General features: G+C 36.3%; 1 protein-coding gene across 5 annotated transcripts; it reads right to left on the reverse strand.

Annotated features, from left to right (window-relative positions):
• Positions 1-2613: 2613 nt before the first annotated feature.
• Positions 2614-12772, reverse strand: LOC127848465 (SET domain-containing protein 4-like). Of its 5 annotated transcripts, none has more exons than XM_052380961.1 (9): positions 12675-12772; positions 9996-10189; positions 8835-8961; positions 7953-8373; positions 7067-7241; positions 6207-6291; positions 5802-5882; positions 3813-3945; positions 2614-3278 (listed from the first exon to the last, which is right to left on the reverse strand). In XM_052380961.1, exons 2-9 carry the CDS (start codon positions 10168-10170, stop codon positions 3183-3185), a joined length of 1293 nt encoding a protein of 430 aa, XP_052236921.1. In that variant the 5' UTR covers positions 10171-10189; positions 12675-12772; the 3' UTR covers positions 2614-3182. The 5 variants fall into 5 exon arrangements, with proteins under 5 accessions (XP_052236921.1, XP_052236907.1, XP_052236912.1 ...); XM_052380947.1 differs by lacking the exon at positions 12675-12772 and adding an exon at positions 10989-11049; XM_052380952.1 differs by lacking the exon at positions 12675-12772 and adding an exon at positions 10923-11021.
• Positions 12773-12984: the final 212 nt, after the last annotated feature.

Raw genomic sequence — 12984 nt, forward strand, 5'->3', positions numbered from 1 at the left:
CATCTAGACACAACTTCTGACCAAATTTGGTGAAGATCGGGTAAAAACTACTTCAATTAGAGAGCTGACACCATGCTAAATGCTTGATATGCACTAAGTGACCTCATGACCTAGTTTTTTACCCAGCATGACCCATGTTCGAACTTGACCTAGATATTGTCTAGACACAACTTCTGACCAAGTTTGGTGAAGATCGGATGAAAACTATTTGAATTAGAGAGCGGACACTGCTGTGGACGCCACCCGCCCGCCCGCCAAGGGTGAAACTATAATACGTCCCGTTTTTAAAAAAGGCTTATAATAAAAGTAATATTTCATTGTTTTCATCCAGGAAAACTGTCTCTGACTGCGAAAAAAATAAAATAAACTTTTTAGCTCGACTATTATATAATAAATATATTTAGTGGAGCTATCCTACTCACGTCGGCGTCTGCGTTAGCGTGCAAATGTTAAAGTTTTCGTACTACCCCAAATATTTTTTTCGTCCCTTGACATATTGCTTTCATATTTTGCATACTTGTTTACAAACATGACCCCAACCTATAAACAAGAGCAGACAACTCTATCAAGCATTTTGTCATAATTATGGCCCCTTTTCCACTTATAATATGCAGTAAATGTTAAAGTCTTCGTACTACCTCATTTATTTTCATTGTCCCTTGACATATTGCTTTCATATTTTGCATATTTGGATACCAACATCATCCCAACCTATAAACAAGAGCAGACAACTCTATCAAGCATTTTGTCATAATTATTGCCCCTTTTATACTTAGCATATGCATATTATTGATAAATCTATGTTAAAGTTTGCATACTCCCCAAATATTTCCTATATCCTTTGACATATTGCTTTTATATGTTGCATACTTGTTTACCAACATGACCCCAACCTATAAACAAGAGCAGACCACTGTATCAAGCATTTGTACATAATTATGGCCCCTTTTACACTTAGATAATTGAACATTTTGCTTAAATTGCCATAACTTCTTTATTTATGATCGCATTTTATTATTACTTTGACAAAACAACACTTACCTGAATACCACAATGGATTCCACCCAAACAATACCCCACGCCCCTACCCAGAATCCCTCCCCCCCCCAACCTCCCACCCCCCAAATTTTTTTTTTTTAAACATCATCTAATAAATTACCCCACCCCACATTATACCCCCCTCTCACCCACACCCCCCCCCCCAAATTTTTTTTTTAAACATCAACTAATAAATAACCGTAATTACTCTATGTTTTCGGACACTTAAAAATAATTAATTTTTTTCGTGTCCGAAAACATAGATACGAAAAATATTCACAAAATGCAGGTGTCCAAAAACTTAGAGTTGAAAATTGAAGTGTCCAAAAATAGCGTCAATTGTATCAACGACTACTGGTAATAGCATGCGCTTGTAAAATACCATGCCGTATAGTATAAATAACAGTTATATATATTTGCACTGCATTTGAAATAATTTTAAATGCTTAATTTATTTGACAGAAAGTTACTACAAGGTTGTACTTTGACCAACGAGTTCAAAGATGAGAATGTGACGTACCGATACTCGCTAGTATGAACCTGTAATCAATGCAAAAAAAAGCAAACTATGAATTCTTTGTTTGTTCATTTCAGATAGTTGTTTTCTAACACCTTCCATTGTTCGTAAAACTTGCAATAGGGTGCATCACACTTTGAAGCGTTTAGTATTTGTCACAGTTATTTTACTTAGAAGGGGTAGGACCATTGCGGTAGAATTGAACCGTTAATTGGCACTGCCCTGGTAAGTGGCATAACGCTTATGCTATCGGGCGAAACCATTGTTTAATACCGGTTTACAAGGCTATTTACCCAATAACACAATGTAATGGTCCGTTGCCCTCAGGCATGAACCTTCCATGTTTTATGATGTTAATCTGGTTGTAAAACCCCATGATCGAAGTGTCATTAGATATCGAAAACAGGACCGAAATTTGGTAAAATAGCGCTGTAAAATATTCTGTCCGAAAACTTAGAGACATAACTAATGGACAAAAATCGTGTGTCCGAAAATTGAGTCATGAAAAATAATAATTTTTGCTAAAAAAGGGGGTGTCCGAAAACTTAGAGTGTTCGAAAACATAGAGTAATTACAGTACCCACCTCACATTATACCCCCCTCTCACCCCCCCCCTAACCCCCCCCCCCAATTTTTTTTTAAACATCATCTAATAAATTACCACACCCCACATTTACCCCCCTCTCAACCCTCCCCCTACCCCCCCCCTCAAAAATAATTTTTGTTTCCTTTCTTTATTTTTGAAAGATTGTCTAATAATTACCACACCCCACATTATACCCCCTCTCAACTCCCCCCCCCCCCCCCCAAAAAAAAATTTTTTTTCATTTTTTTATTTTTTAAAGATCGTCTAATAAATTATTGAATATGAACAATTTCCCCATTATGGCTTCGTTATAATGTCAAGCACTCGAATAGTCGAGCGCGCTGTCCTCTGACAGCTCTTGCTTGTTTACAATATTTATTTTCTAAATAGCTTGCATGTGGCATGGCATTGAAAGTTCTGCAAAATAAACGTCTACTTTCTTTATTTGATGATTTCAGACTGTTTAAAAAGAGCTTTTGAACATAATTTAGACCCATGTTAAGGGAGATAATAAAGTATCACTTTTTGTTCACTGCCGATTTCTGACATAACGAGTTGCCTCCCTTGTTGGTTCATGCTACAACAAATTCTGGATACACCCAGAGAGAAAACTTCCAAACTTCATTGCGTAGGCACTCCAAATACATTTCCAGGCCAACGTCTAACAGATGGACACTATATTTCCTAAAGAACCCTGGCATAGCGGAACCATCGGAAATATTTTGTATTTCTTAAACCTTTGCACGCACAGCCATTGATGCGTTTCTGTTTCACCAGGGCCTCTCTAATAAATTGCGGTAAAATAAAACTATACACAGTTCTCTCTTAATTAATTTGTAATCAGTGCTTCACAATTGTCACATAATCGTAATGACTTAAGGCACTGGGGTTAACAGACTCTAACCTAATCCATTTCCATTGTAGGAACAGAACTTTTTTTTGTGCAACAAATCCAACAATAGAACTTATTTCAACTTGTTTAAGCATATTCGTTAGTCTAAGTCTTTGCATGGATTGTAAATAAATCCATTGCAATTCTGATTATGATGTTAGTGCTGACGATACTATGGCACTCTCGATGGCTAGCAGAGATGCAATGGCTGATGTTCTATCTGTTGTTCCCATTTCTTCAATTACCTGGTCAAAGAAAAAAAGAGTGACATTTAAGTGTTTGTAAATAATTCCACTTTTCAAGAAGTGAATAGGAAAAATACATCAAAATTGTAACTGATGAAATCACTGATAATTTATTATTGTCACTGGTATATCTTAATCCATTGAAATACCAAAAGAATGTATTAATAAACCAAATTCAGAAATTAATTATTACAATTTCTTTCTTTTTCTTAAAGCATTCCCAAATTACAATGCTTATATTCCCAAACAAAAGTCCATCAGACCCATTCCTAAAGCAATGCTATGAACACATATAGCTTCATATGTTCTTACTGATCAAAATTTTTGCAAAATCAACTGATATTGTGTCTGGTGTAGTATCTCCTATCAAAATGAAATAGCTATCTTGATCAAAGAACAGATTTTTGTAAAAATAACTATGAAGGACTAAATTAAATAACAAACTCACTAAATCTTCACCTGCAATAACCCTTTGCTCACTGGTATGCTACCTATCCTTTGAGAAAGAATCAACATAAACTGCCTTTAACTTACTTGTGTCAAACATGCCTGTTTAACATCTAAGTCTGCAAGATATTCTTTTAAAATAGCTTTTAGAAGCTGCACTGCCTTCCAGCTTGCATTCTGTGCTGTGACCTCCCTGTCAAGAAGCCGGTACCAGTGGGGTCTGAAACCATCGTAAGAATATAACATGTGAGCCGGTACCAGTAGGGTCTGAAACCATCGTAAGAATATAACATGTGAGCCGGTACCAGTAGGGTCTGAAACCATCTTAAGAATATAACATGTGAGCCAGTAACAGTAGGGTCTGAAACCATTGTAAGAATATAACATGTGAGCCGGTACCAGTGGGGTCTGAAACCATCATAAGAATATAACATGTGAGCCGATACCAGTGGGGTCTGAAACCATCATCAGAATATAACATGTGAGCCGGTACCAGTGGGGTCTGAAACCATCGTAAGAATATAACATGCGAGCCGGTACCAGTAGGGTCTGAAACCATCGTAAGAATATAACATGTGAGTCGATACCAGTGGGGTCTGAAACCATCGTCAGAATATAACATGTGAGCCGGTACCAGTGGGGTCTGAGACCATCGTAAGAATATAACATGTGAGCCGGTACCAGTAGGGTCTGAAACCATCATAAGAATATAACATGTGAGCCGGTACCAGTGGGGTCTGAAACCATCGTAAAAATATAACATGTGAGCCGGTACCAGTGGGGTCTGAAACCATCGTAAGAATATAACATGTGAGCCGGTACCAGTGGGGTCTGAAACCATCGTAAGAATATAACATGTGAGCCGGTACCAGTAGGGTCTGAAATCATCGTAAGAATATAACATGTGAGCCGGTACCAGTAGGGTCTGAAACCATCGTAAGAATATAACATGTGAGCCGGTACCAGTAGGGTCTGAAACCATCGTAAGAATATAGCATGTTAGCCGGTACCAGTAGGGTCTGAAACCATCGTAAGAATATAACATGTGAGCCGGTACCAGTAGGGTCTGAAACCATCGTAAGAATATAACATGTGAGCCGGTACCAGTAGGGTCTGAAACCATCGTAATAATATAACATGTGAGCCGATACCAGTAGGGTCTGAAACCATCGTAAGAATATAACATGTGAGCCGGTACCAGTGGGGTCTAAAACCATCGTGAGAATATAACATGTGAGCCTCGCTCTGGAAAAACAGGGCTTAATGCATGTGCGTAAAGTGTCGTCACAGGTTAGCCTGTGTTATCCGCATGCGCATATCAGGGAAAACACTCTCATATTTTATGGATTTTACCTTTAAAGGAAATATCTTCTTAATTAAAATCCAGTCTTGGCAGAAAGTGTTGTCCCTGATAAGCCTGTGCAAACTGCACAGGCTAATCTGGAGACACATAAAAGACACATGCATTAAGCACCATTTTCCCACAGCAAGGCTCAAATAATAAAACAAAAAATGTCAATTGATCATCATTGTGTAAACTTTATCATAAGGTATCAAATTTATACTTCACAAGATGAGCATATAAAGTATAATGTTCTGTATGTTTGTCCATGGTAAAATGTCCAAGTACTTCAATCAATTACATTACACAGCCGTGTTTATTCATCTTACATCTAACCACTGAGTTATAAACCAACGCAATACTTCAATGACATACCTTGGAGTCCAGTGGCAATTTTGGAAACCGCACAACTGGCAATACATGTACTAGCAAACAAAGTCTAGAATTTCCAAACGTATGACTTGTGGACTGACCAATGAGCCTCGCTCTGGAAAAATGGGGCCTAATGCATGGGCGTAAAAGTACTCTCCCAGATTAGTTGATGCAATCTGCACAGGCTAATAAGGGACGTTTCTTTTTGCCTAAACTGGATTTTCACTAGGAAAATAATTCCTTTTAAAGAAAATAAAACATAAAAGCAGAAATACACACATGCATTAAGCCCCATTTTCAAAGAGCCAGACTCAAATATGTTTCGTGTATCAGCAACTATAAGACACTTTAAGGTCACATACAAGTCCTCCCAACTGCTCACTAAGACTTCTACAGCAATCCAGAACTGACCGGCTATGCCGTCCACTCTGCATTGGAAGCAACTGTAATGACAAAACAACAGTCAAGACATTAAACCAACAGATTAATAGAAGGGTTTGCGTAAAAACAAGCATATTAATTTTAAATATCTGTTTGTAAGGTGAATAGACAATACCTCCAAGACATACATAAAAGGATGTTCTTCATGATATGAAAAGCATTGGAATGGTTGCCAGTTGGTGTCAGAATCTCATATCGGCCCACAGTTTTAATATACATTACACATTTATCAGCTTTTCTTGTCACCGCATAGTATTATAACTGATGTTAACCAGTAAACAAACTAAACCAAACTGGAATACCAAACTAACTACAGAAAAGCTTACCCAAGTAGTGCATTGTTTTTCAGAATGTCCATCTTTTTCTCCAAATAACTGATATTTTCTTTCAAACATGCCTGTCTAATTTCCTCTGAAAATGTACAGATTTCCGTGATGAAAATCACTGTTTGCATTTTCCATAGTCAATATCAATTATCAATAGATTTGTCAAGACTTTTTTCTTAATTCTTATTAGTTCAACTTCATGAATTCTTTAATGATCTTACATAGAGTAAACATGATAAAACAAATAATTCTCAGTTCTAAAAAAAGATGTTATTTGTGTCAAATGTTTAAATAATGAATTATGGCACTTATAATAACCAGAGCTTGTCAACATAGAGATGAATCATCCCCAACCCCCTCAACCTTCAATGACACATCTCGTAACAAGTAGCAAGTTGTAACAATCAATCGAATTTGAAGTTGAAACATAATACAGTACAAATTGTGAATGCACAACTTCATATAATAAGGAACAATGCAACCAACTTTAAAATAAAATATTGTGCATTGAAAAGTGAAGGAATATTTTAAGATTCCTCAACAGACAGACAGACTTCCATGGAGAGTTTGGATGGTCCTCACCATATCGGACAGGTTGGGTTTCCTCCTGGTACTCCAATTTCCCCCACAACACAAGACAACAGCAACATTGAATATTTATTTCAGTAAAGAACTAAATAGCTAGAAATTGCAGCTATAATTCAATATTTGTCCCAACTTTCAAGAGTCTCATCAGTAAATTAGGTAGGAGTGCTGGGACACACTCCGGGCCCTCACATAACGCTGCCTAAGGCACATAAGGACCTCATAAACTTTGAAATACACGCTATTGAAATTTTAACAATATATGAAATTCTTGCCTTCAGAAATCTGCACTTCGTCACAATGATTTCCAGGAACACAAAACCCGTAGTCTACCAAGAGGCGTCCATTGCTATGAAAACCATATGAAATGAAGACCTGATCATATGGTCTGTAGCAGTCATATGTAGTGATTTCGTAACATCCAGACATTGAATTATAGTCAGCTTTAATCTACAATAAAGATAAACAAGAGATGTGTTGGTCAGAAACACAATGCCCCCTAATGCGCCGCTTTTTTTTTTACCTTTGACCTTGAAGAATGACCTTGACCTTTCACCACTCAAAATGTTCAGCTCCATGAGATACACATGCATGCCAGATATCAAGTTGCTATGTTCAATATTTCAAAAGTTATTGCAAAACTTTAATGTAAGGTTAAAGTTTTGGTGACAGAATGACGGAATGACAGACAGACAGGCCAAAAACAATAAACCCCCGATCATTCGATCCGGGGGCATAAAAATAACAGGTTGAGCAAAACATATGCTGATCTTTGTACAACAGTTCACTTTACATCTTTTAAGTTGTAAACATCATAATAATTAAACTTAGCTTTATACTTATGTCTACAATGAAGTACGTGTTACTATAACATTATTTAGAACATTATCGTTAGGCCTAAAATTTCAAACAACTTTAGATTACTTTTAAAATTATACCATGTATTCTGTGAAATTGTATCAACCAAACCACAGCTCAGTTTGCTTTGCTTATTCTGTCCTATAGATTTTATTTAATGTTCAAACCTAAATTTTTAATAAATTAACTACCCTTTGATGGTCAAAACCTTCAACTTTTTGACGGAATTGTAAGAATATAGGATATTTGATGGATGAAACCCACAACCATAACAATAAACACACTCTGACATCTTCCTCTTACCCTGGCGGATGGTGAATGGTTTATGAGGTCCAAGTATGGAGCCAGGGCAATGTTGTTTGGTTCAGACTTGTTCAAGTATTCTGAAAGCCCCCCATCAAGATAAACACTACGTGTATTAATAACTGACCAGCACCATCTAAATGTCTCAAAGTCTAGAATATCAAAAAATTCAGTCCAATGAAGTTTGCAGTGTGACTCGATCTGTTCGTACACTGTTGAAACCTTCCATTTTTCTTTAAAGGCACTTTTCTGTACAGAATCTGGTAGGCACGAAATTTCTTTGTCTGTGAGGTATGGAGGAGTGTTGAAAGTTGCTGGCAGGCTGTTGATGTATGGAAACCAATGGGAGTCTGTCTGCTTACGTCTCTCCCACAGGAGGAACATTGAGAGGCAAGCCTGGGGAAGAAGGAGTGGTCTCCACCTGTAATATAGAAACACAGAGGGGGTTTAGTGCAAGATTTATGTACCTCATACAGAAATGTGATGCAATCTTTCTCAACCCATTATTTTATTACAGCATAATGCTTTTATCTAAATTTGTTTCAGTAGGAACACCAAATACACGTTTGCCAAATACATTTATTTACTGAAAGGAACTTTTCAATTACCAGGTAAAAATGTAACTGGTTTTTTTTTATAAGAGCTACAAGGAAATCAAATAAACGTTTTCCTAAAACATGTATTTGTAAAATAAACAAAATTGCGATATTATCTATTAAAGACATTAGAATTTCTTCCATGTTCTGGCAATAACTCTTTGCCATTAGTTTGATAGCATGAAAGTATGAATAGGTTGAACAAAAAAGTATAAAAATATAAAAGATCAAATCATTTAAGTCACAGACACGATAGGGAGATTTTTACTTATTCTTAATAGCTTACTTTTTCAAATAAGGCCCAATATCACTCTGGAAAGCTGTCTGATTTGTTATCAACAGCTTCTTTGGAAGTGCAATGATTATTTCCCCAGATCTTATTGTAGACTTTGTCTGCAGCCCTCTGCCTGTATCTGAAGGAAATATAGGGATAGCATTCGTGTTTGTGTTCATAGAGATAGAGATAAATTTGTAATTTTGTTCATAGAGATGTGGATGTAATTTGTTCTTGAGTGCAGCCAGATATAGATAGATTTGTTCTTTTGTTCATTGTCACAAAACCAGGTTTCCAATTTGAAAAAAAAAAGTCTGATAAAGGGAGACAACTCAAACTGAACTGATTGTTCATAGTTACCCCCTTGTTTCAAAATAAATATATGTTTAGTCGTGGCGACCTTGACCTTGGAAATATTAATGTAATTCTTTTGTGCGACACATAGGCCAATGATGGTGAACAAATGTGCCAAATGATTTTAAAATCTCACAATGAAATGACATAGTTATAGCCTGGACAAGCTAATTTATGGCCATTTTTGACCTTTGAACTTAAAGTGTAACTTTGACCTTGGAGATAGCGACGTAATATTTTCGCGCGACACGGTCTAATGATGGTGAACAAGTGTGCCAAAAGATTTTAAAATCTCACAATGAACGACAAAGTTATGGCCCGGACAAGCTTGTTCCGCCCGCCTGTCGGCCCACTAGCCCGCCCGACATTTGCCAATCTAATAACCAGTTTTTTCCTTCGGAAAACCTGGTTAAAAAGCATCTGTTCATGTGTACCTATTTTATGAAATTTTTTATTTGAAAGCATGATCGTATTTAAAACACCCCAACATGATATGTCCCCAGGTTAAGATTATTAACTCTGACCAATTACCAAACCAAACAATTGTTTTCTCATTTCTAACAAATACACTCATCTGCACTAAAATGTAGACAAATAAAAAAATCATCAAAAAACAATATTCAAGGAACAGAATTATACAAATCAACTTTTCTAAATTTCTGAAATGCATGTATACTGCATGTTTTTAATATCATGAAAACTGTCAATAAAATGTATCAATCCATTTTTGTCCGATTTGACAAATTCTGGGTTGAGAAATTCCCGATTTCAAACTTGGTATATTTTACCAAAAACATTAAATGAAGATTATATAAACACCTTGAAAATTGGCAGGAGAAAGGGGACACTTGAAGCCTGCAGCTGCTTTCATCCATTTGCATAGTTCCACGATAGAACCATCTTCTGAGCATGATGTTGGTCTGGAATGTGACTTTCTGCGTTCTCTAAAAGTTCGACCCCTTCTTTTACAAGGGCAACATTGTCTTGTTGTCATTGTATATCACAGGAGAGAACTGAAATTAGGATGAACATTCCAGATGTTATACTGCCATGAAATCTATAATATACATGTATATATTCTGAGACATACTACTACAAGTTAGATGTTACAGATTTAAGTTGACTAGACCAATTAGTATTCAAATGTATGCTTGATTTGAACTAGCAACGGAAAAACATGATTAATTCAGTGCTTTAAATACTGAAACCATTGGGATAATGTTTAGGCATGTGTTCATGAAAATTATCAAGGACACCAACAGATAAATGGTGCAGCTAAATGAAACAGGGTAAAATGAAAAGCTATGTTTTTTAATACCAACATTGGTTTTTACAGCTAATCATTCCTTTGATATTTTTGAAACGGGCTGAGAATGGTTCTTTTTGTTATTTTTACACACAGGAAAATGGATCTTATGTTATTTTGACATCATGAGTTCTTCTGTTAGTTTGACAGCCCAGACGATGGTTACTACGTGTTATTGATAGCTAATGAATCACCTAAAAATTGTAAGGTAGGGATATTGAAACCAAATGTTAGTTTGACATCCCAGACAATGGTCCCTACGTTACATTGGTAAAACATTTAATTACACTGTTATTGAATTTAATTACACTGTTATTGAGTGTCCGAAATGTGAACTATCCGGACACTACCTCTTTTAACAATGATATTACCTTTGATACGTGTTTAAACTATAAAAAAAAAACATTTTTTATTATAGTGTACAAACGTGTGCCACATACTCAACAGTGTAAATTACATGTACGTGTGTTTAAATGTAATAATTTCGACTAAAAAAGCATACACACACTACTTCAATGCTGTTGACTTTAGTGTTGTTGTTGTCATTGTTGCTAATTCGGTGGGTGTTTTTTTTTGTTTCACGAAATAAGTGAACGTCGTCAGCCTATCTGTTGTAACACATAGCAGTGTGTTTACAATTATATCTTTAGGATTATAACAAAGACTTATCAATATCTTTGATTATAATGGCAGTTCTTTGCAAATATAACACACAATACTGAACAGGGCCGTACCCAGGATTTTTGTACTGGGGGGGCCCAGCCGGGGAGGGTTTGGGAGGGGTCCCCCCTCCCTATATATATAATTTTTTAATTTGGCACTTTGCAAGGTGAATTTTACTGCTTATAAAAAACGTATTTTGTGATATGAATTAATGGAATATAACAAGTAAATCAGCACATTTCGGAAGAATTAAGCTTTAAACATTGGTGTGAATTCACAACAATATTAAAAGCTTTAGATTTCCGAAACTTACAGGTTTAAACTGACGATTATCCACATCAACTCTCGTATTGCTTCCACCATTTCTTCACAAATCAATAACGTCACAGGTTTTTTTAAATCTGATTTTTTGGGAAAGACCATGCCTTTTTTGAGGAAAAAAATTGTGCGAAACGCCTAATTTTTGGGGGAAATAATGAAAGTCTTAAATAATCAATTTAACATATTTTACTGTTTTCAAACAAATTCAAAGAAAGAGGTAATTTAATTATACAATATTTTTCTACACTGGATCAGGTTAACTTATATAATGAGGTCGATTTGTTGTTTCAATTTTCATTTTTTTTACCAATGAGCCATTTAAAGGTTGATATTACTCAATTCTCGGTACTCAATTATTTTAAATACTGAATTCTGCCAAATTCTTATCTGTTGCTCGGCAAATTTATGAATCTGTTTTTCTTTTAAACAAACATGTTAACTATCTCATTGTAGTCTTTTTCAGTGATTTCCTTTCAAAAATTATAAATACTCAGTTTTAATACCTTTGTCAGTGTTTTTGTTCCGGTTCAAATTCAGGGCCCTATTCATAATGCAAAAAGTATATATTGGGACCTAAAATTCCCAATAAAAGGTTTAAAAAAAACTTTTAGAAGGGAATAATACGTCTAAGCCTTCTCAAAGAAGGGAAAAAAACTTGCGTCGGCAATTATCAGACCATAGTCTACGAACTCCTGTAGCAGTTGCTTACATTTGCTGCACGTATCGAAATACATGTTACATCAACCATCGATAGATGAAGCATTCATGATCACAATGGGGGACTGATCGGGGATGTGTGTACAAGGTGATAAGAAAACATTGCCTAGAGGCTTATCTCGATTGGCGAGCGTTAATCCTCTTGTTTATCAGGGACAATAAAACATAGCTGCTCTTTTGTTTTGAGGGAAAGTGTACTGTGGGCCCTTGCACAAGAGAAAAAATTGCAGTGGGCCGATTATTAAAAAAAAATCATAGTTCGACAGCCAGCTGGGGGGGCCGGAGTCCCTGGGCCCATGGCCTGGGTACGGGCCTGACTGAAAATTCCACGATTATAATTCAATGATGCGGTGGCATTTACGCGCATTCGCACGTGCAAAGACCTATAAAATACCTGTATTGTATAGGTCTTTGGCACGTGCAAACTTCTTATGAAAATAAAATTACAAACTTGTTGTTACAATGATGTACGTAGTGTGACGGGAAGGAACCTTTTGTTAAAGCTATGTCATCCTGTGACATGGATAACACTGTTGTTACGTCAATGACGTAGAGTGACGGGAATGACTCTCTTGTAACTTCAATGACGACGGGAATGACTCTCTTGTAACTTCAATGACGTAGCGTGACGGGGATGACTCTATTGTAACTTCAATGACGTAGAGCGACGGGAATGACTCTCTTGTAACTTCAATGACGACGGGAATGACTCTCTTGTAACTTCAATGACGTAGCGTGACGGAGATGACTCTATTGTAACTTCAATGACGTAGAGTGACGGGAATGACTCTTTTGTTATAA

This window comes from Dreissena polymorpha, chromosome 1 (assembly GCF_020536995.1).
Source record: "Dreissena polymorpha isolate Duluth1 chromosome 1, UMN_Dpol_1.0, whole genome shotgun sequence".
Lineage (NCBI taxonomy): Eukaryota > Metazoa > Mollusca > Bivalvia > Myida > Dreissenidae > Dreissena > Dreissena polymorpha.

Excerpts from the sequence above, each read along its gene's own strand:
- LOC127848465 (XM_052380961.1), bottom strand. The coding sequence starts at position 10,170 with ATGACAACAAGACAATGTTGCCCTTGTAAAAGAAGGGGTCGAACTTTT. Across the intron at positions 8,962-9,995 it reads TTCTCCTGCCAATTTTCAAG|ATACAGGCAGAGGGCTGCAG; the intron begins GTGTTTATATAA and ends TATTTCCTTCAG. Across the intron at positions 3,946-5,801 it reads GTGAGCAGTTGGGAGGACTT|ACCCCACTGGTACCGGCTTC; the intron begins GTATGTGACCTT and ends CGATGGTTTCAG.